The 24,589-nt window shown below is 40.5% G+C and overlaps 1 protein-coding gene across 4 annotated transcripts in view; it reads right to left on the bottom strand.

The window, feature by feature from the left end:
- The window catches only part of LOC147245534 (RNA binding protein fox-1 homolog 2-like), a 56,384-nt gene that overhangs the window by 20,473 nt on the left and 11,322 nt on the right, over positions 1 to 24,589 (bottom strand). For 3 of the 4 annotated variants that reach the window (XR_015109936.1, XM_086183928.1, XM_086183930.1), the window contains exons 2-6: positions 22,467 to 22,517; positions 6,675 to 6,878; positions 6,216 to 6,389; positions 5,375 to 5,428; positions 4,281 to 4,373 (exon numbers count right to left, since the gene is read on the bottom strand). Coding sequence is in view for 3 of the 4 variants with exons in the window: in XM_086183928.1 (XP_086040054.1) it covers positions 4,281 to 4,373; positions 5,375 to 5,428; positions 6,216 to 6,389; positions 6,675 to 6,878; positions 22,467 to 22,517 (576 nt within the window). In the remaining variant the exon portion in view is untranslated. Of the gene's footprint in view, positions 1 to 4,280; positions 4,374 to 5,374; positions 5,429 to 6,215; positions 6,390 to 6,674; positions 6,879 to 16,704; positions 17,344 to 22,466; positions 22,518 to 24,589 lie in introns of those variants that run through there. The other variant, XM_086183929.1, reaches the window with a different exon arrangement.

Below are 24,589 nucleotides of genomic sequence, written 5' to 3'. Positions count from 1 at the left end.
AATCTTATGCTCGATTAATTTCTGAAATTACTCACTCCTATTCATAATGGTAAAACACGGAGAGCTCACTGAAAATGAAAGAGTCCACATTAAAGAACTTCATGATGCTGAATGGTCTCTGAGACATATTTGGAGTCAACTGCCAACTTGTACTAACAAAATACATCAAGGAAGCAGCAGGAAACGAAAGGTGACTGAAGCAGATGTCAGACACCTCAAGACTTTAAGTACTAGAGACAGAAAGAAGACCACTGTTGATCTTCAGGCAGAGAAGAATGCAGATGACTAACAGGGCAAGGACTCAAGGGAAGAATAGCAACTAAGAAGTCATTATTGACGCCTGCAAACATCCAGAAACACCTCAGATCTGCCAGGAAACATAAACACTGGACTGCTGATGACTGGAAGAAGGTACTCTGGATGGATGAGCCCAAGTATGAACTCTTTGGTCAGCATCTTCATGTTATGTCCACAGAAAAGCTGGACAACGTTTTGATGCGAGATGCATTGCACCCACGGTAAAATGTGGTTGAGATTCCACGATGGTATTGGGTTACACTAATGAAAACGGTGTGGGCAAATTAATGAAAATCGACAGTATCACGAACAAGAAAGTCTACCACAACATTTGAGTGCATCATGAAGTCCCTTCTGGACTGAATCCAATTGGTCGTGGCTCAGACAATGACAATGACCCCAAGCATAATTCAAAGCTGTACAGAGACTATTTGAGCAAGAAAAAGGAATTTGGAACACTGGAACTGATGCCAAGTCAAAGCCTGGATTTGAATCCTATTGAACAAATGTGGGATTTCGTAGATTCAAAGATTGATCGCACAAAAGATGCATCCAAAGCAAGTTTGCGCGAACAACTAGAAACTATTTGGAACTCAATAAGCAAAGAGACTGTCGAAAAGTATGTAAAATAGAGCTTTTTTTGTTATTTTCCACATCAATAGTAACATTTTTAATCTTAAACAGTTTTTTCTTTTTTTTATTTCTAAAATACTTATTTTCTTATATTTATTTTAATGCACTGGTATTGGATTGGTTCTCGGCATCAACAGATACTTGCAGTTCAGGTATCGGAATTTATATTGGGAAGGAAAAAATGGTATCGAACATCTCTGTTTATGAGATGGACCTACTTGGACACAATGAGACACTTGGATAAGAGCTGCAAGACAAAGCCATCAAAATGAAGTCCCAAGCCATCAAATAAAAACTCTAAAATCTCAGTCTCAATGGACCCATGCACTGATGGCTCCTCCTTCTTGTTGTGTGGTGGTTCATTTTAATAACAGCTCATTTTGACGACATACATTATTAACCGGTAAAAAAAAAAAGTGAGCTTTAATGTGAATCTTCCTGTTATTGATGTGGAAACATGCATCAACCTGTTCTAATGAAGTTAAAAAGACGGTATATAGTGCTAATTTGCTATGTCTTACTATGTTAATTGTATATTTAAATGCTTACAAACTTACACAGATCCCCTGTGGCATTCAGCTCAGTTCTGCTCACTTTTAATTTTAGTTTTTGACTCCTGCTCAAACATATTATTGTCTGTGATTAATGAGGTAAAAAAAAAAAAAAAAAGTTGGTATCATAACATCCATCCATCTGCTCCCACACATACTGAAAGGGGGTGTGAGTTGCTACACGCTGCAGCCAGAACTGTTTCCCATGGGCATGCACTGATGTAAATACATTGCTGCTGACAAAATTAACTCTCTAGTGCACTACAGTAATTGTGTTTCCATTTCATTGTCAAGTAACTTTCAAACAAGTGGTGGATATGTAAAAATAAAAAAGGAAATGCACATTGTTCCCATCAAGTAGTTTGGAACGACTAGAATAAGCTACATAATAATGCCAGAAGATGGCGGTATGGGGAATTTACATATAGCTGTCGCTGTTACAGACAATAAAAGAGGATATCATTTAATGAGAAAACCACGTGTCCTGGATTTAAAATATAGACTGTAGGAGTTATGTCTTAGTTTTTTTTTTTTTAAGGATTATCAGATTGCCACTTTTTGATGAATCAGACACTAATTGCCAGTCAAATGAGTACTGATTGAAGTGATGTAATCAGTGGATCAGCAAGAGTCTGGATGTCTTAATTTGGATATTTTTGAGGTCTACACTGGTTCTATGCGCCAGCCTCACCTCAAACAAATCAGTGAAAACAGCATTACTTCATCATTCATGTTAACATCAGGCAGAGAAACAATCACAGGACAGCCATGGATCAGGGAGATGCACTGACCTGTGCGGGTGTGTGTGTGTTTGTGAATGCATACAAAGATACAGACTGTCAAACCTATATATAGGCTTAGAGGACTCTATATATAGAATACAATGATGATGGGATGAGATCACAGAAAAGCAGATGGAGACAAAGTCAACTGTAGTTGGGCCACTTACATGGATACATTGGAAGCACACAGGAAACTGACCTCTTCAAAGCGCAGAGTTTTATTCCAGACAAAGAGAGGTAGAGTATAAACTGTAAAACAACAATTCTCTTTCTATTTCATGTAGGCTACATACATGCACACTGTGTGTAACTACTAACTAACTTCAATTCATGCACCACCAGAAATTCTCAAAAACACGCACTCAAAAACAAAAATCCCTCACAAATGCAAGAATTAAGCTATTCAACCTTGTTGCAATGAGCAGAAAAAGACTGAGCCACCTGGGTGCAACTTTCATGCTAACTGAACAAGTAAAGGAGGAATCCACCATCAAACTAATTTAAAAAAAATAACTGTACAGATCAAACATGCAAGAAAAATCATCCAAATATCTGCAGTCAGTTAGGCTACATAGCTCTGAATCAAACTAGTAACCATGCACACTTAGGCTTCATCAACTAAACCCATGCCAGTGGATAGCACTGAACTGCAGAGTCACACAGTAAATACAAACAGGGGCCTATATTTCAGAGTTTCTGAATTATAACATACATGATTATCTCAACAAACTCTGAAATGATGACCAATTAAAGGAAGCATTACTGCAGTAACATCTGCAAGGAAGAAGCCAGATAACATTGCCTCAAATAGAAGTGTCCAGCGCTTTCTCCTCAAACTAAGGAATGTATAAACACAAATCCATGGGTTGTCCTGCGCCAGCCCTTTGTCTCTTCAAGCCCATGCACCATACACGAACAGAAAGAGGGAAACACACTGGAGCCCTGCTGCTGGCCCACCATGCTGCTGATTCATGACTCACTGCAGCCCAACACAACTTCTGAGGAAAAGTGCATGCAGAGTGGAGATAAGACAAACTGCTTACTGATTAATAAGTGGCCAATGTCATGCAAAACGTTGGTAGAGGCACAGTGAATACGCTGAAAGCAATGCAGGGGACAACTGATGCAGGTTAATTAGACTCCATCAGTATCCATCAGAAGACAGAGCTGACAGTGTGTTGTGCCAGTGGGTGGGGTGCAGGTGGCTATATTTCATTCCCGACCACATTGCAGACTACAGAATAAAAAATGGACAATTGAATACTGCAGTACAACATGCTTCAGTTACACATATAAACAACACTCATTAAAAATCAAAATGAAAGACTTGAACGCACATTGAGTTCTCATAAAATCCCAAGTGTACAGCTCTTCGGCAGGAATCAAAACTTCCATAAAGTGAACATGCATCAGTGCAGCTGTGATTCCCAGCATGCTGCTGTTGCACCAGGAGCCATAAGCTTGTCACAACCACTTAGCCACAGCGGTGGGCGAGGGGAACACAGAAGGATTTATACACTAGGGAGGAAAATAAGAGCATCTGACAGCAATCTGCCATGCATCATCCTTTCACTGCGTTCCTCTCGTGCCCCCCGGTGCCAACTACACATTCATTGTTGCTGAAGATGTTGTAATATCAGTGTGGCGACAAGTTGCACATCAGTGGAGGAAAAAGCTGAAGAGGCAACAGCTTGATGTGGAAAAAAAATACTGCAGAGCAAATGTACCCAGCATGCCTTATGCAGTGTTCTTGCACCCCCAATCATTCCCACCAAAAAAAAATAAATAAAAATAAAAACACAACAAACACGAAAAAGAAGGAAATTAGTCTTTTGAGATCTAAAAATTATAACATATTGTTGCAGGGGACCAGGCAGTGGGATACAAATGGGTTGCATCAGAGCATATCACTAAAGGAAGGATGGGAGCTAGCTAGCAGTGAAAGTTTCAAACGGAATTATAATGGGAGCACAGGAAGAAGACAGAGGAGAGCACTGGAGACAGAGGGGAATATTACCTCAATCTTACGACCTTCCACCAATGTGCCATGGAGCTTTTCCCTGGCTTTCTCTGCGTCTGCGCTGTTTTCAAATGTCACAAATCCAAAACCCTGTGGCACACATCAGAAGTTAAAGAGGTTGACAAAGATTGAGGGTCACAGCATTAGGAATTATGGTGAAGGAGAAAAGAGTCTTTGAATCCAAGGCTGACACTACAAAACGTCTTTTATAGACCTTTGGGTGCCTTCTGATATTGTTTAATCTTTAACTCTGTGTTTTCAGAACATTGGACCTCATTTGCAAAATAGAACAAAAAAACTGTTCTTATATACTTTATTAAATTACCCTCAGTTTAGTCTTAAAGGCTAGAAGTAAAGCCTGATGGCAATTGGGAACTTTTTGCTCCTCTTGTGTGGCACAGGAATGCATGGGTTTTCAATTAAATGCCTTAAAAAGGGTGTGTTGTGAAAACTGGCTTATATAGTATTAACCCTAGTACCCTAGTACTAACCCTAACCATAACTCTTAACCTAACCCATTTCAACCACTAAAAACAGAAATAGCTAACAAGTGCCTAATCGACACCGCATAAGCAGTTGCACAAGCCGAACACACAAGACATACAAAGCTAGTTGTGGTGATATTGAAGTTCGGAGCGCAAAAGCTTTGTATTTCCAACAATTGTACTTCACTTCAAAAATCATAAAAGTGGTGTCTATTTGTGGAAATTTTCACGCTGAACCAAACATGGAAGTCTCATCAACTTTCACGAGCCACCAAGCTAATTTTCTGCAGTGAGCAAACAATTAAAATTCCATTCGTTTTTTGATGATGAATGGTGATGCTAACTTTTGAAGAAGGCCTGGAAAAAAAATGTCAATGTTGCAGCCCTTCAGAGTGTACCTCTTGTATCTCTCATAACTCTCGGAAGATTGAAGTCTTAACCTTCCTGAACTGTTTTCTATCTTTATCTATGCTGTACATCTACGTATCTATAAGATTAAACTTAAGCATAAAAATCAGTACCATGCCACAATGTCACATTTACAGAGGAGCTGTAGAGGAGCGATGCATTATTTCAGCAGAGGGAAATGATGAAATGTTAACTTACCTTTGAGCCCCTCTCATTGAAAATGATTTCTACATCCAGAATCTTTCCAAATTGCTGAAAAGAAATTTGAGGAGAGTAGTAAATAAAATGACACAAGAAAAGAAACATTTCCTACATTTCTTAATATCTTTGATTTGCCAGTGGAAAATTGGTTTGGATTTTAGTCTTTAGAGTTGGGGTTCCCAAAGAGTTGGTCGCTAGACACAGATGGGGCTTGAGAAGATGACTCCCAGATACGGAATAACATTTAAATATTGTTGTTATGAAGGCCTCAAACATTTCTAAAGATAGAAAATGGTACTATAACTACTATAAAGCTAGCAAGTGGATTTTAAAATTTAAACTTAGTTTAATTTAAACTTTGCTGTGGATGAATAGGTCTACTGGTCTGTGTGGGTGCTTGCAACATTTGTGCATGTCAACCAACCCCGGAGATAGTTGGGGTCAGAGTGATGACGGACATAATTTTGAGTGTCTGTACTGAAAAGGTCAGGAACCACTGTTTTTGAGTAGCATTCCCGCAACTTCAAAAGGTTCCTGCATTGTGTGAATTTCAACCGTCTTGCACTAGGGGTCACTATTATACCAAAAGACATTTGCATATTTCATCATCTTTCTTTCCCTCTTCTTCATCACTCAGGCTAACACACTGACACATATAGCCAACTGCTCTCTCATGCAACAAGACAACACCCATGACTGTCTTTCCTTTGTGCAAGTTTGACTTTTTTTGTCTGCCTCTAAACCCCACCTAAATCTCATCGGCCCCTCTGCAGAGGGGTCCAGACTAATTTATAGATCCTATTAAAAACAAGGCCACACAACTCTTCCAGTTTCTTACCCCAAACATCTGCCTGAGATCGGGGTCACGAAAGCGGAAGGGGATATTCGAAACATGGAGTCGTTTGGGGGTCCCTTTGGCCTCTGTGGAGTCTCCTGCAGAACCCCCTGCTCCTGGAGTCCCTGCACCACACTGCACCCCAGCCTCACCCTGGGATGGCTCATCTGTCTTTATCTGTGGTTGGTGAGAGGACAGAGGAAGGGTTGTGGAGGTGAAGAAAAATGCATTAGTGGCAGCACAAATTAAAAAATAGAGTTAGCTGTGTTCAGTGTTGTTGTTATCATGTGCTGCCCAAATTTAAATTACTTTAAGAAGTTTATTATATATTATTAAGTGTTGCACTATGTATTCCACATATTCATAATATGATTTTCTGAATATATTCATAATAAATTCGCTTTTGAAAATAGATGTAGTTAAATCAACTATTGGTGGAAGCTTTGTCACCACAGTGCTTACGTTGTTGGTGGTGGTGGTCGTGGTGGTGGTGACTCCATTCGAGCCAGCCCCTAACTCTGCAGCACCTTGGCCCGCAGCACCAAACATAGCCCCAGGGCCAAACTCTGTCCCTGGTAGTCCGTTTTGGGGAGGGGGTGGAGGAGGGAACGCTGTGAAGGGTGGGGCCACCAAACCTTCCTGTCCTCCTGTTGAATCCTGAGAGCCCTGTGGAAGTTGAAGGAGGTGAGAGAAGAGAAGACAGTTCAACATACACTCTCAATAAACTGTTGAAGGGAGAAAGACAGGGTTAAGATCCCACCTCTAAACACCCCCCCCCACACACACACACACACACACATACCTGCATATCTCTGACAGCCATGTGTTTTCAGTCAGCCGACCATGAAATATTTACAGCAAACACATTTATTATTAAGAGTCGGAAAATTCAATGCACAGTTTTAGATTCAAAACTGCTTATTGGATCGATGGACACACAAAGAGACAGATATTAACCACAACATGTTAACCATGATGTATTTACAGCTATGGTTGAATTGTGTGAATACTTTTCTCTTTGTGTTTCAAGGGCCATCTATAATTCAGATTAACTGTGTATCAGCTGGGACTTTGTTTCCTCGGGTCCCTTTTCTCGGCGTGGTTACAAATGCATCAGCAGCAGTATCATCCACAGATTCTTTATAGCTGCAGCTCTGGTGCAGTCACTTTATCTTTTGTGTGCAGTGACTGCAATATTACTTACTTCGGTTATTTCACACAGTCAAGGACATGTTGAAATAAATGTAACTCCTTTACTATAAAGAAAGAGAAAAAGAACAGGTGAGATAGTGAAAGGAGAGGAATGAATGGAGTTTGGTAATAGGTAGAAAGATGGTTTTTAAAAGGAACTGAATGTTAGGTCATGGCTATTGTTGACACACCACATCCAATACCGTCCACCACTGGCCTGGTGTCTGCTGTGGACTGGGTGACGCCTAGGAACACTTGGTCTCCAGACAGCCTTTTTAATTAGAATGACTAAGATGTGTTGCTCCAAAGCAAATGAGCTGGGCCTCCTGTCTCTGCCCTGTAGCCTTTAGCCTTACTGCTCTCTGGCTATGCTGGTGACTAACAGCCAGCTGAGGCTACAGACCATCTGTAGGACAGACAGCATCTCTGTTCTGGGCCAACAGATAGGAGGGAAGGCTGAATACTCCAAAGACAAGATAAAAATGCCTCCTTGTCTTACCAATCTCAATGGAAAAATGTATTTTAAAGGGAAATGTTTCAAAGCGGTTTTGCACTTTCTGTCATGTGATGATACAAGAGAACACATCAAAAATGAGAGAGGATATACTATTGAAAATCAAACTCAGCCTACTTGTTACAGCATGTGAGCTCACAAACATGCAGTAGCCTGTACTCAGCAACTATAAGGTGTGCCCTATAGGCACATCCGAGTGCAGGGCTAAGTCACGTACACCAAAAATACACAGCAAGGGTGAAAAAGAGAGAGTAAGACAGTAGAAGACGGTCAAGAAGGGTAAACCAAGCCTCCTGGATAAACACTGACCATTTATTGCTTTAATGCGATGATGAAACAGCTCACTGTGTATAAAAGCTTAATCTATTCTGTCTTTGATTGTAGGAGCTCCATATCACACCACATAAAAACACAATTGAAGGTATTATGATATTCACAGTATTTTAGGGTGTTTGTTTTTTTGGTTGTCTAACTCATGTTAGACAACCAAAACAAAATGAATTTTAGATAGAAGAGTGAATAAACTCATAGATGGTGAGAAGATAGTTTGCCGTGGATTAATATTGAGATTGTGACCATGCAGGCATTCCTGACCTGCTGACTGAGGCGCAGCAGCACTGCCCTACATGGCAGCATCATATAGTCCAAACTAGAGGGGGAGCTAGGAAAAAAGAAATAATGGAAAAAGAAAAGCGGGAGGGAGGGAGGCTCATAGGAGGGGAATAGGGGATGATGGGAAAACACGGACACACTCCATTAGAGTTGTCTCAAAAGAAACATTCAACAAAGAGTTCTCAGATTGCAAGATCTGTGATAAAACCACATGGAGAGGCAATGCAGAAAAAACAGGTTACATCAATACAAGTTTTTAATCAACGAGCTGATGATACAAAGCACAGACCATCTGGAGTCAGAACGAGTCATTAATACCGATTCACTCTCACCTCATGCACACACACACAGCGGTTGTGTTACCTGCGACACCATATGTTTTTCCATAAACGGAGCAGTTGAGGGGGAGAAGAAGCCTTTCAAGCCTGCGTCTATGCTCTGTCTGCTGACTTAGTCTAACCCCCGAAAGTAAACAACACACCCGCTTAAATCTGAATCTGAGTGGTGATGCTGCTGCATTTAAATCATCAATCATACAAATTCATGGCCATTTGTCTATGAAACCATCTACCGTCTTGCAAAGTTGCCTAGTGGAAGGTAGAAATACTTTTTACAGCTTCTTCTCCCTCTACACTCTGTCTCCTTTCTTTCTCAGTGGTTGGATAAGTACGTATGCCTCCGTTCACCCCCCCTTCCCTATTCGTTCTTGCCTGCCACGCTTGATGAAAGCCAGAGGGAGATTTTTTCTTTCTTCAAAACTGCCGACACCCGCCCCTAAAGTCAGTCAAAAAACCTCTACTGAACTGCCATGTCCATCAAAAGAACAAGCCACTGCCCCATCTCCTTATATGGTTGCCTCTCTACTGAAGCTCTCGTCTGCTTCCTGACAGTGAGCCAATCAGATTTCACAGTTGTCCCTGAGGTAAACCAATAGTTCACCAGATTTCCCTCAAAACAGAGAGTTAAATAAAGCAACATGAACAACAAGAATCTTATACACCTTTCAAGGGTGAATGATTCTAAAAATTTCCAAATAATGTTAGTTTGATTAAAAGAATATTATTGATTCAACAAATAAAATAACATGAAATAAAAACAGATTATATACACACACACACACACATAAACATTTACTCATATACACACACACACACACACACACACAATCTGATATTTGACTAATATTTTAAGAGCTGTTCATAAAAACAATCAAGTCTCTGCCAACCCAGAGTGTTACACATATCCGATATGGTTCCATTCACAGCATTGCTGCTATAAACTCAAATCAACACAGTTACAAGCCTGTAAAATTTAAATCCATTTAGCATTGGTAGTGATAAAAAATTTACTTTAACAAAAACAGTAAGTGAATGAATCCCGATATTGCAATATTGATGCGCAGCACTCACAGTCATTTTTGACTGAGAAACTTACTTGACAAATTTGAAGACATTTAGTAGCTTCTAACTTAATGCCACAACTTTTGACTCCCCACTTTCTTCTTGTTTTTTTGGCCTTCGTTCTGTAGACTTTCAAATGTGCATTAAAGTATTTAGTTAAAAGAGTTTCCCCTCTTGGGCAAGTATGGATAGAATCCTATCCCAATTGTAATGTGAACAGAGTCTTTTGCACACCCCTAATACATAAATTAAGACTAGGCTTTGTCAGCAGCTCTGTGCCGAGATCTATGACATTCAACTTGTCTGTTCTTGACTGCTCTGATTAGCGACATTACCATAATCCTACTCCCGGGCATTTTTCTGTGGTTAAAGAAAATGGCCTGAATAGGAGTCTTGTGATAAACTACAGCACACCAAATCATGTGCAGAAATGGATTCATTAAAAATAAAAACAAATATCAGGTTGTTCGGGTGCTTTTTGACCCTGTGACCTTGCTGTAGTTCGCGGAAAAAAACCGAAGTGAACGCACCACCACTCGTCACACACGCGAGATGCAGCCGGCTGCAGCTTGTAAACAAAAAAAAAAACAAAAAACAAAAAAACTGAGAGCAGATGAGCGTTAAGGTAGGACTAACATGGAAAATAATACGTCAGTTTTAAATGGACAGTTCAACTTCAAAGCCCTGCCAGATGACAGTCTCAACAGGAAAAAAGTGATATGCATACACTGTAAAGCTGAATTTGTGTCCACCAGAGTACGAGCAATCTTAAGAATCACTTGTCCGCGAAGCATACAGCTGATGCAGAGGGCCCTCTGCTCCCTTCTGGCATAAAACAAACCACGCTGGATTGTTTGGCACGACGGCGCCGCAACATCCCCACTATATCATTTGAGTCCTGTTCTGTGTTGCACTGTCCCCCGTTTAATGCACACTTTATTCATTGTTTTTAATTTAATTTATTCTGTCTCTTCTATACTCTAAATTGACCGTAGGTATGAATGTGAGTGTGAATAGTTGTCTGTCTATATGTGTTGACCCTGCGATGGACTGGCGACCTGTCCAGGGTGTACCCCGCCTCTCATCCGTAGATGCTGGGATAGACTCCAGCCCCACCACCCTTAACAGAATAAGAGGGAGAAAATGGATGGATGGATGGATGGATGTTTTGTTTTGTTTGTACTTCTGGACAATACATTGCTCCAACACTAATAAACATGCTGCATTTGCAGAAAGCAACTATTTGCCTACTCCCATGTTGATACGGTAAATTAAAAAAATGAAAAATATCAGTTTAAGGTAGATTTAGAGCAGATTAAAAAATATGTGATTAATCGTGAGTTATTTATGGACAACGATGCGATTAATCGGATTAGTTTTTAAATAAATAAATAAATAAAGTTTATCTATCTATATCTAGATATGTGTGTGTATGAAATGCCAGCATAGCTTTTAAAAGGTTAATTCAAAAGAAAAAAAACTGTTAAGAAATATCTGGCATTTCCAACTAAGCAGAGGAATCCAGGTGAGACGTTTACATATTGGTGACAGCAACGCTTTAAGTGTATTTTAAAAACAGCAGTAGTGATTTCTGCTGCAGTCTAAACAAGGGTACAGTGTGTACAGAGTTACAGTGCTACAGTGCTGCTTATCATGCAGAAGTATACTGCATACATTTAGGGCTCGACTGCACTGCATTGCCTGTAAAGCACTTCGCTATATGTGTGAAATGTGCTGTGTTTTCACCCCTCAACCCTGCTTAAAGCCTCAGGCAATGGCAGTTAGAGCAGCATTAGTGTTGGACAGAATAAACATGGCTGTACAGGCAGTGGTAGAACAGTCCACCCTAAGGTAAGAATCGGTTAAGTAATCTGGTGTGGGAATTTTAAATGCAACATGCAAATGCAAAGTGAACCACTGCCATGTATGTTTACATGTAAATTGCTCATTGAAAATCGATACAGTACTTTTGAATATCAAAACCGTATCATGAAATGAAATACTGCAATATTTCAGTGTATCAATATTTTCTTACACCCCTAGTGTGCAGTACCTGACATACACACTGGACTTGGGTGTGGATCCCTTGTAAATCCCTTCGGGGGGTGACACTCTATAGTAGCTAACCATGCAGAGTGTTGTGCAGATAAATTTGGGAGGTGGAGGAGTCGGGCACCTGCTCCTAAATAGTATCTTAATGCAAATCTTTTATCACTTTACAGAAGGTCAAGGGACAGGGTAAAAGAAAAAAAAGAAAAAACAGAAAAAAATTTCAGTGAAAAAATGTTTTTCTGCTTGCTTAAGGTGGTTTATGCCTTTAAAAAAGTTGGTGCTCTTAAAGGGAGATAGAAACACATTTTCAAATAAAGCTCAAACATAGCATCATGCCAAAAAAGAACTTCCACTCACAGAGATGCTGTGCCATATTTCAGCCTTGAAGGAGAAAACAGGTCAAAGAAACGACTGATGTGCACAAAAGCCGTCAATTTAGAGAGTCCTTGAGTAGTAAACAAGTATCCCACCAGGATTTTGATACTGAAAATAAACCTCTGCCAATAATACACTTCAATGCAAGTTAGACTGGACACACATGGACACACATGGCAGGAAACCCATCAAGTGTAAAAGCAGCTTGGCTTGACACCATTCCTTGTGGGCTTAACGCTGTGCAAAGATGATGTAACTTCACTGAAAATCAAAATTTACACAGAAAAATGGAAAGAGGGGAAAATAGAAGTGTTTTCTTCAATTAGCCGAAGTAAAATGTTTTTATGTGGGAAATTAAAAGCAAGACATTCACTAATCCGTTGTAATCTTGAAAACACAGGCTATCCCACATTTTGTGAGTGTCAGTTCTTGCAGCAAAAGCAGAATACAGACATCCAGTGTTGAAATCATTTTCAGAACAGACAGACCATGCATGACCTCACCTGTATTGCACTGATGACATTTGTTTCAATAGCTGGCTGCTTATTTTTTGAGATTCCAAAGTGACTGAACAAAGCAGATTACACAATAGTCTGTCTACTTTTCTGGCTTCACTTTCTTTTACTTGAACAACACAAACTGCAACATCAACTACCAAAAACTAAGAGCCATCCTTATTGTGCATCCCTCTTGTAGATGCAATGGGAGATTAGCAAGAATACAGAACCAGCAAGTCTTTGCAGTCCAATAAATGTAACAACAAAACGTAGGTCTCATATATGCCAATGCATCTTTATGTATATTTTTCATGTTTTAAACTTTCTTTTGTCTTTAGCTCCCATATCAGACATTGCCAGTTCCCCCTCCCAAGTTGTCCTGATCATTGCTCTGCCCCCTCTGGGAAGCACCATGAGCTATCGCGTGCATCTCCAATCAAATGCGGAGTTGTCAGCTTCATCTTTTCACCTGACAATGAGAAGCAATGCTTCCAGTTCCCTGATAAAGTAACGCAGTGAACCAAATCAGTGCCCTCTTATTGGTAGGGCAACACAGTAGACCGCACCCCTACCTGAGCGCGTTTTGATTTGAAATTTGAGGTAGCACTATAGAAAGGGTTGATGGACACAGCAAAACACGAAAAAACACCTCCTCCATTTGGCAAAAAAAATGTTTGTAGCTGCTCTTGAGGTGGTTTCCCTCTTTCACAGAACAAAGGTTAATATGAAAAATGTGAGATGGAAACTAGTTTTTGAATTAACTCTGACTGATGTAGTAAAACCAACAAGCCAGCTGTTTCCACAACTATTTGTATTCATCTCTCAACAGCATGCAACATGTCCAATAAAACTGGTACATAAAAGCAATTACAGCTTCTCCAGCCAAATGTAAATCCTCAAATATGAACTCCCAATTACTGTTTACTCTGATGGCTTTTCTTCTTCTACTCTGTTACAGTCACTACCATGCGCACCATTGCCTACAATGCCATCTTTCAGTGGCATTGTGCTGCCCATTTTACTAGTTCCAGACTAGTAGACGGATACACACCTAATGTAATGGGCATTTCCTTTTTAGTGAAATTTTCACAATTTGTATAGAATTTTCTTGTCAATGAAATGAAAACAATTAAAAGTCTAGCTTGGACTCTTTGATCTGACAAGTTTAGCCATGTGTAGACGCAGCTCAGCAGACTGAAAATGACAACATTGTAATGTGAGTGGTGACTTACATTAGCGCCAAGGATTTAATACTAACTGTTATCCAACGTGAATGTTGTAGAGGTGTGTCCCCCAAAATAGAAGGCAGTGACGTAAATTTTACAGAGGTTAGTGTGACTGGTGTTTTGACACCTTTAAAGATCACTCCCACATGGAACTAACCCTCCCTTTGAAGGAGAATAATGTGTTTAGCCTACAGCTGCTCTAGCCTGTGGGGGGAAAAAATGGGGGGGGGGGGGGGGGGGGTGTCTAAGGGACAAACAGAGGGAAAACCAGGAGAAACACATGAAAGGACATGGAGAAAAAGTATGCCCATTATGGAAATAGAGGTATTTTTGAGTCTAGGAGGGAGTTTCCACCTGGGTTTGAAAATTAAAAGCTTGAGACCAGTCTGAGAGTTTATCATAAGTATCATTATGTCATCTAAACACAGTAATGCAGTAAAGGCCTGCATATAGTCCACCGTTACAAAGCTGTTGTTCCTCTCTATCTTCTGATATGTGCTCTCTTGATATTCATGAGTTATTCTAAAATTCAAGCATGTGGAGGTGCACAGCTGTATGCAGATTGAAGCTATAATTAAATTTGATGTAACTTAAAAATTATATTTCCTGCTAGCATTTTATCACACAGACAACTAAGGGCTCACAGGCACTTGTGCTAAAAATATTTTACCTGATGACCATGATTAGCATTGTGATGATGCCAGGGCTGCAACGTACAGTATGTGCACGCGCTGAGGCAAAAATGGCCACACAATGGCAGCGCTACAGCAGCCGATCACTGCCATTTTTGTCTATGCTGCAATTTTCACCACCACCAATTTTCAGTGAGTCTATTTTAGACAGACAGACAGCTTGTTAATCTGTACAGAGCAGATTGAGCCAGACAGGAAGTCCCCACACAAATGACATCATGAATCTGGTAATTTTTCAAAATAAAACACCATGCGCAAACTCCTGAGCAAAACATAGAAAGATACAATATAACCACTTACTCAACATGCACATCACACAAACACAAACCAAGAGACAATGGCAAAACAGGTGGGGGCGAGAAATGCTATGTTAGTGAAGTAAAATAAACAAGCAATGGATTCATGTACGCAAAGAAGTTTGTTCGCAGTCTAGCGCTGCAACAAGCTATTGGAATTCTCTGGTCATGCTGTTTCATTTTTGCTCTGCATCTCACTATAATGAATAATTTTTGGGTAATTCAGCAAAAGAGAAGGGGTGCAAATTTTCTTGTATTTACAGGGGGACGATGATGCAGCATTAATGTTAGCCAAATTAGCATAGCTTTTTCATACCAAAATATCCCGGTTTAAATTTACTTTTCTCCTCTCTTTCTCTCAACAACCATCCATCTTCAAGCGCTGCTTTTTATGCATTCATATTATGTTTGAATAACATAATTACTGCAGGTGCCTGTGCCTGCTTGGTCACCTCATTTCAATTGCCCACCATGCTACCCAATTTACCAGGTCAGTCCTCCGAGACAACTCTTCATGCTCCTGATGGCCTGTCCAGACCCAACGGGAGTGCAGCAGTGTAAATTTTATGTCAAAAGAAGAGGAGTCGTCAAATAATCCTTGATCCGCTACGTGTGTATTTTAAACCATCTTTGAAACTTAATTATATATTTAATTATACTACATATATACATATATATAAATATATACGTATGTATATACATATATACACACACACACGTATAAATAAACGCATATACATATAAATATATGTAATTTGTTTGTGTGTAGGCATATGGGTGCACAGAGGATGTCAAGTGGTTCACTGTTAACAACTGTCATCTAAGCTGTCCATGAAGTTTAAAATTCATCTGTCTGGGATTGATGGAGACAGGTGCAATGGCACAATTGTGTGTCCGCGCACGCGCGCACAAACACACACACGCACACACACACACACACAAAATATCTTTGTTACAACATGACATACCCACTGACTGTATATAGACGATAATAAAGGTAATTAAAGCAACATTTACTACCTCATTTAACAACCTCCCCCCTTCACTCCCTTCCTCACCCCCAGGCCCAAAGGAACCAGAGACCAGGACAGAACATGCTAGAACAGAGCCAGAACACAGCTCTCATCCTCAGGCTGTCTGTCAGAGAGCACAGACACGCCCACCATATGCTCTGAGAGCACCCTAGCACATAACATCAACTGTATAAACACTGTATGCAACAGTGCTATCTGTAGTTACAAACATAATATGTTGAATCTCTGCAAGCCTTGTGAAGCATACAATAAGACTCATGTGAATCTCAGGGCACTAGGACATGAGGACAGACATGACAATGTGTGAATAAGTCATTAGCATGGAGCCTCTTAGGCATAAAGAGTTAAAAAGTGAAATGAGCAGAGCTGCAGGGACAAGCCTTGTTGTTATTCTGATGCCCTGCCAACTATCTGAAAGAGGCCTTACCTGGGCCAAGATGCAGCAAACCAAAAGAGACTATGAGACTAACATATGCAACATTCTAATTACAAGAACAAAAAATATTAATAGGCTCTCTTGATTTTCCAGTTCTGATCTGGCAATTCTCAACATGTGCACAGAGTTGTTTAGAGAAAGCATTTAAGCTGAGGAAGACAACTTACCAGCAGCATTGTTGGGTAGTACAGACCCATCATTGTCTGATTTAGAGGAAGAACTGTTGACCAGCTTGCCGTTTTCCTTCTCCTCTCCTGTCCCTTCTGGATCTCTGTCTCCCCTCCTGTTCCTCCTTTCCTCTGTCTGTCTTCTAATACCATGAGCTGACAGTAGCTTCCACGTCTGTCTCACATATTCAAATTCTCCCTCGTTCACTCCCTCTTCCTCCTCCTTCTCTTTCACCCGTGTCCCGTCTTCCACTTCTCCAGTATGCAAGTCTTATCTGCCCTGACACTCTCTGCCTCCCTGTCCTCTATCTCCCTGGCCCTGCTGCTCTGATCCCCCTCGGGCCTTTCTGTCTCTCTCTTCCTGACAGCCCGAGTCTCTTCTCTCCTCCTCTGTCTCCTCTCTTTGCTCTGCGTCTGTCATTCACTTGCTCACGTTACACGAACCACTGATTCCTCTTGTTCCCACCCCCCTCTTTTAAACTTTCCCTCCCTCTCAGTCTTAGTCCCTCCTTTCCATCAAAGCATCCATCCGTCCATTTAGCCATCCACGCCTGATGGAGTCAAAGCTGCTGTGTCCTCATACACCCATAGAAGAAAGGAACAAGAAGGAAGAAGATGCTCATTTCTTCTGCTCTGGCTTCCTGGAAACTGAACGCAACCCCCACTGCATTGCAGCTTTTTTTGGATGATTTATTTATTGCATGACAGCCTGTCAGGTCCAAAAGCAATGGTCGGCAGGCCAGTCTGAAGACAGCTAGGCTGATAGCTGCGTGGGTAGGCTCCTCATCTCTCTCCGCTGCAGCTGCCTTCCTCACACAGATGGAGGTCTGATTCCAGTAAAGCTCTACCTGAACATCAAGCTGCATTACGCTGCATTGCACCTTTTCCTTCTGGCTCGGTTTCCTTACTTCCCACCACTGTATTGTTGGGAGACTCTTAATTTGCAGAGATGAGAATGCACAATGATTACATATGGGAGGGACTGAACTCTGCGGAAAAAAAGCCCTGATGCCAAGCTTTAAGACATCTGCTGAATCTGGCTAGAATTGGGTCCAGAGGGATGAAGGGAGGGTAAGATGAGATGGATGGGAATTGGGGGGAAAGGGGTAAATGAAGAGAGCTGGGCCAGAGTTAGGGCAGGGGCAGTGGATGTGAGCAGGAGATAACAGGATAAAGAGATAAATGGATAAAGGGCTGAGTGAAAAAAAAGAGCTTGAGATGACAGGATTAGGGCTGTAAGTGAGGAGGATGAGAGGATGAATAGGGGATGATCTCAGGATTAAGCATGCAGACTGAATGCAGTGATAAACACACAGTCTGACACAAACACATGCACATAATGTACACACAGATGTGTTGTGTTCATGCTGCTGAACATTTGCCGACACACAAATACACTATCCCACACTCATAAGCTGATTTAAACAAAGACATCATTCATCAAACACTCTATCAACAGAATATCAATAAATCCCGCTTAAATAATCTATAAAAGTAAAATAACCTAGATCATGACCTGAGAAAAGCAATTACTCATTTGATGGTTGTAGCAACATTTGAATCTAAAGATACAGCGGAGCATAGCCCCTATGAATTGTTTGTTTGTGTATATGTTAACCCTGATCATTTCTGTGCCCTAAACAGCAAGGACTGACATGTATGGCCCCTCAGGTCAAAATGGTCATTGTCACACCCACACAGAAAAACACAAACACAAACATCCCTCTCCCACCAGAAGCCATACTGACATACACCTATCAGCAGTCCAAACGTGCATATGTTAGGCAGGAGAACTACAAAGTACTGCGGCAATAAACGTGCCGGCTCGTCTCACTACATTTACATGATAACTAGCAGCTAGCATGCTAGAGTCTCCTAATATGTGAGCCTGGGGACAGAATACATTAATGTGATGGCTTTTAAATCATTTATAAAACAAATGCAGCAGAGTGCATTTATACTGAATTTGACAGATGAAAGGGGCAGTTCAGACATTCTGCAGGTCACAAGATTTCCCAGCAAAGGTGTTTGCCTTCAAAGCAGATGAAACAAGGCTGGCTAAGGAAAAACAACAATACACTCACTAGCCAATAAATTAAGTAAACCAATCCTATCAGGATTCCAGCTTGAGGACATCTTGTCATCCCAGTCCAATAAAAAATAAAGGTGGAGAGATTTGTGGTGATATTTTGCGAGTGAGGAGCTGAAAAAACATACTAACAAATTCCTCTTTGCTTATCACTATATATTCCTCTCATTTGTACATGCAACCCTGCATATTTCCCAACATGGAACACTGTTAACATTTCAAAAAAGAAAATTTTATCTGCCAGAATAGGTACTGCACTACTACATTTCTGCCAACAGAATTGCAATAGACAAGATTAAAGTTTGCAAAACACTCTGAAGTTGTCTCCTACCTCTAAGTCATTATTTCAAGACAGCACTATTGTAGGATTTTTGTGTTTGTGTTTTAAATAGTAATTAATTATTAGTATTGTATGTATTAGTAAAAAACTAATAAGTCGGTCTACATTGCAAGTCTTTAAAAAGAATAAATATTAAACCTCAAAAGTGATCTTTGTTTTCATCTGATGCACAAGGAGTGATTGTTAGAAATGGGTTTACACTGTTAATTTAAACAATGGTTTTGAAATTCAAAATAATGAAATAGAAAGCAATGTGAAAGCAAACTTAGGGAAACAACATTTAAACCATAAAGGACAGATAGCAACAAGAACATTTGCTCAAAAAAAGATATGTAATTAAAATGAGGAAATAATGACAGCACAATAAAATAAAAACGAGCAAGGCTGAAAAATGTAGTTCAATAAATTAATTCAGTGCCTTATTTGCATGATTTGTAAAGATTAAAAAGTCTATGTGTAAGTAAGTGCGTCATGTTAGAGATTTGCTCATGAGATGCAAGCCTGCAAAGAACTGGTGGAAACAGCTGCATAGATAAACTGAGTACATAAGGTGTGCAAGTGAAACAGGGGTCTGACGCGCTTACAGTTTAGAGACGGGGGGACTATAACTGAGCAAATGACTTGTATAATTCTGTGCCCTGCAGGGAAGCCATCTTAAATAACTCGTTTCCATTTCTGTTCCACCTCTGCTCCATTTCTTTGCCTCATTCTCTGCTTCCATTCTTACCTTTTATCTCTCTCGCAATCTTTTTTTGATGACATGTCAATATAAAAACAAGAAAACTCAATACTGAGCAGAAAGGGATATTACATAAAACTAACTTTGAACCTGAAAGACAAATTCTTTAAGCGCTGGCCTCTTTAAGCCACTCACAGAGATATATTCCCAAGAAGGGAGAAGCCATGAGTAGAGCAGGATAGAAGGAGAGAAAAAAAGACAACACAAGTAGATGGGGCCTACAAAAATCTATCATGTAGTGTTGCAGGGAGAGAGGGAGGCAGGGGGCGAGCAGGCTCAAAGACCAACACTTCCCTCCTGTGGCACTGCCAGAAAGCTGCAGATCCCAAACACACACTGGGGACGCACTTAAAACATGTATACAAAATCAAAGGCACGGACACGCAGACCTTGTCATGTAAACACACCCAAACAGGGGCTGATAGTGTATACACACACACACACACACACACACACACACACACACACACACACACACACACACACACACACACACACACACACACACAAAAACAGTACTAAACCAGTCTGAGCCGCTCAAGGTGCTCTAACTGCTGCTTGGAGGTAGATAACAAAATATTGTGCCATCCTGCCACAACACTGCACACATAAGGCACTCATTATTGAGAGCGATATGCATGGAGAGACACTTAAAATGAGTTGGAGAGGAAGACAAAGGCATAAAGCAAGGGGATGTATGAAAGTATGGGTAAACTACTGTGAAACACTATTGATTATGGATGGTGTAGAGTTGAGTTTAAAGAAGGTGAAAAAAATAATTTCTCTTCCTTTTCAGGGGGTCAGGTTTTTGAGAGAGAAGCTGAACTGCGACCAGGTTCTCTTTCATCAACTCCTCTAACAGCCATCATTTATATGTGGCCACAGGCAAACGCAGAGGAAGAATAAAAGAGCCCCTGTAAACTTGTGATTTTGCAGAGCAGTGTAGGGCAGTGCAATTTATTGATTCCAATTAGGATACTGCCTTCTAAAGATAACGCAAACTGAGACAGTTGCGATAAAATGAGGATTATATTGCAATTGTGTTTTAAATTGATGCTATTACAATTCTGCTAGTTTCAGAGTCATGAGTCTCATGAAGAGTAACAAGCCATCCAACATATTTCCCAAAACAATTATTGATAGGGCTGTGCAATAAACTCAATAAATGGTCATTTTTTTAACCATAGTTCAATGATATTCCCAACCATAGTATCAACATTGTACCACAACATACTGTGATTAAATCATATTGTGACCCATGTATGTTATGGCAGCTTTATGTACATGAAATATGTACAACTACTTACAACTTTGCATATATAGTTCTGATGAAATGGAATGGAAATTTTGCATATCGGTACAGGCGATGTAAATATTACTGAACTACCCAGGTGGGACACAGCAAGTTGTAATTTCAGCTCCATTTTGAGATTTTCAGTGAATTATGCATGATTTACTCATCCATATTCCATTATATCTCAAAATATTGTGGTAAAATCCTTGCCTGACCCATGTATCATGGTATGTAATATATTATGAGGTCTTTGCCAATAACCAGCCCCAATGAATAATCATGATAAATAATTCAGATGTCAGTATTGAACAGATTATGAGTTCTGCTATAATACAGCAGCGCAACGACAAAGCAAAATCATTCCTACAGAGCCAGGCTGAATGATCACACTAGAGCAGGGGTGGGCAATCATGTGCCATGGAGGGCCGTGTGTATGCAGGTTTTCCTTCCAACCAAACACTTTAACAGGTGATTCCACTGATTAACACACCTTCAGCCACAGAAGAGTGTTAATCAGTTGAATCACCTGTTAAAGTGTTTGGTTGGAAGGAAAACCTGCACACACACGGCCCTCCATGGCACATGATTGCCCACCCCTGCACTAGAGTAATGTGCCCAAGAGAACTTAACTTATACAATTGTAGCTGCTGCAGTGGCGAATTGAGGTATTTTTTAAGTTGTTTTTTTTTAGACATGTCACTCTAAATGCACACATTGCACTGTCAGTAGGTAGTAGTAGATACAAGATATTCAAACTCCATCAGGTGCTTTTACTAACACCCTTTGAGCATGTCAAGTATCACACTCCTGTACGTCACCAGATTTTCCGTAAGAGCTGTCTATGCACTTTAAGGATACAATTATGTCATTTTGAACACTCTGCACACCCATGTACTGAACAGCAAGTAGTCTGATGTACATCATGTAGATATACAATCTAGCCAACAGCAATTTTTGAAACAAATTTTTAAAATTTTCAACCTAAGGTCCGGTTCTCCTACAGGAGGAAATCTGGCATGGGACTGGGCCTATGTGCACGGTTTTGTTTATTTGAAGGAAGAAGAAAATCACAGGCTGAAAACTGGCAAAAACAAGAGACCACTAATTATGTAAATGACACAGTATATACTACAGGGTACATTTGTTTCAATGGAGTAAGACAATGCACAGGCTTTACGTTTTGTTTATGAACAGCATTTGAAGATCTGAGCATCATGATTTGTTCTGCAGGGACACAGATTTTGGATTATTTCTAAATGTATTGTTATAAAAGGTTTGCAAGCCATCACTAATCTCTTACCTGACTGTGAGGTGGGTATCCATGGAAACCAGGGTTTAAAGGCTCATTGTTCTGCAAGAGACAACAGGAGGAAAGAGAGTGGTGTAAGTGGCTGGGCTTTTGAGAACAAGTGGATGCAGTATTACAGTCCAAAAAACTTTCAGCTGAAATGCACTTTTCACTCTCACCTAGCTTGTTTCCAAACCACCTTAACAGTACAATATGTGAAACAGGAGGTTGGTATTACTGAAATCTGTTCTTTTCTACAGATTTTTTGATTAAATAATATTGCTATCACTCGCAGTGAGAACTCATTATTATGCAAATAAATTTTAAAACCTTGATCTAAACATTATTAGAGCACCATTGTCATCAATGCCAGGGGAACACAACATGATGATGATCACACAATGACGCTCAGTAACAGTAGGGAAGTTTACCAACATTTCATATTGTGTCCAAATCCCCCCACCTCCCATGCTTAATCGACTCTGTCCCAGAAACCACTGTTGTGGTTAATTGCTCTGCAATCACTTTTAATTAGATTATTTCCGTCTCTCTCACCCTCTTTCTCTCTATGACTATGTTCTTCATTTCAATTTTGCCCCAGCAAGTGAAGCCATTGTTTGCTGCAAAGTGTGTGTGTGTGTATGTGTGTGTGTGTGTGTGTGTGGGGGGGGGGGGGGGGGTAGGGGGGTGACTCTTAAACAATGGAAGACAGTTAACCAAACGATGATATTTTGACAGCAGAGAGCGATCACTCTAGTACACTCTAGCCTGCTGGCATGCCTTGCAGAGAAAACATGACCTCCTAGTGAGACTCTACTGTGGAGAAGGGGGAGGCAGAGAGAGTGAAGAGGGGGGAGGAGGCACTGGTAGGAGTGCTTGTACAGATATATATGGCTGGGATGGGGAAGTTAGAACTGCTGATGTTTTCATCATATTCCACCCCCAGGATTGCGAAGCAGACAATGTTTTCCATCCATGTGCTGTCCCTCAGCCTCAATACATCAAACAGAGTGAGGTATGCTGCAGCAATGAGAGGAACAGACTTGGCTTCTCATGAGTGTCAATAGACTTAACCTACGGGCCCTGACCCCGGGCTACCTGCTGAGGGAATCCCTTCCGGATTGTATTTATTCAACCAAGTGGCTGATACAAAAGGTAATATGGTGACAGCCAATTTGAGTGAACAGACAAGCTGCTAGCTTGTGCAGTGCAAACTTAGAAATGTAGGGCTTTAAGTTATGTAGCCAAACACAGAACAAAGAAATGAGGTGGTCTGGGACGTTTTTGTTTTTTTTCTAGTTTATGTGTGAGGCTTTTACAGATGAATTGTTCAACGTGGAAAAACAAATGAGCCTATGATTTCATGTAAACACTACTCAAAAACAGAAATCAATATGGTAAAAGCTTATAATACTGCTATCACTAGAAGGTCCTATAATGCTGCCACACAGAAGCAGACAAGATGAGCGACACATTGCTGCTTTTACTAAACTACTGTTTTAGTTATTTCCTAAAGCTATTTTCTAAAATTGTGAAGTTGAAAAATATTGTTGGTCATTCAATTATTGTCACATCCCCTGGTGCTGAAGGAAAGCACTACAATAGCGTGAACTAGAGGGAAGCCAACAAAAGAGTAGACTATGATGTAAAATGACGAAGATGAGAAGAATAGGCAGCAGTTTTACTTTGATGCCTAGGCAGTTAACTCTAACGTTGTGCGTTTGTGTCAAGACTCTGGACCCGTCCTTTCCCTTGTATGAAACAGACTTTTCTTTGTCTTCACTCCACTTCCTGTTTCATCTGGAACCAATTTCCCCCTCGTGCCTCATCCCCAAGGGAAACACTTTCCCTGGTGCGCCACATCTACAGCCGAATGGACAGGCTTACATTCAACAACATACTGACTTCACAAGAGCTGCTGGAGGAGAAAGAGATGCATGTTCTAACAGAACACTCCAGTTCAAATATGGATGAAGGGACATCCAGTCTGTGTGCCCTAAAACTGGATTGTTTGTCAAGCAGTGAGTGAAAACATTAACAGCTCCAGAGATGGAATCATTTATCCCTGTTGCAACATGTTTTTAAGACAATCACAGTTAAAGTATGGGTGTAGGCGCAGCAAAAGCAACCAAACC

This window comes from Aulostomus chinensis, chromosome 18 (genome assembly GCF_037954235.1).
Source record: "Aulostomus chinensis isolate RoL2024-O1b breed Wild chromosome 18, RoL_Achi_v1.0, whole genome shotgun sequence".
NCBI classification, from domain to species: Eukaryota; Metazoa; Chordata; class Actinopteri; order Syngnathiformes; family Aulostomidae; genus Aulostomus; species Aulostomus chinensis.
The sequence above is the reverse complement of the archived record's forward strand: the minus strand, read 5'-3'. Positions and strand labels throughout refer to the sequence as shown.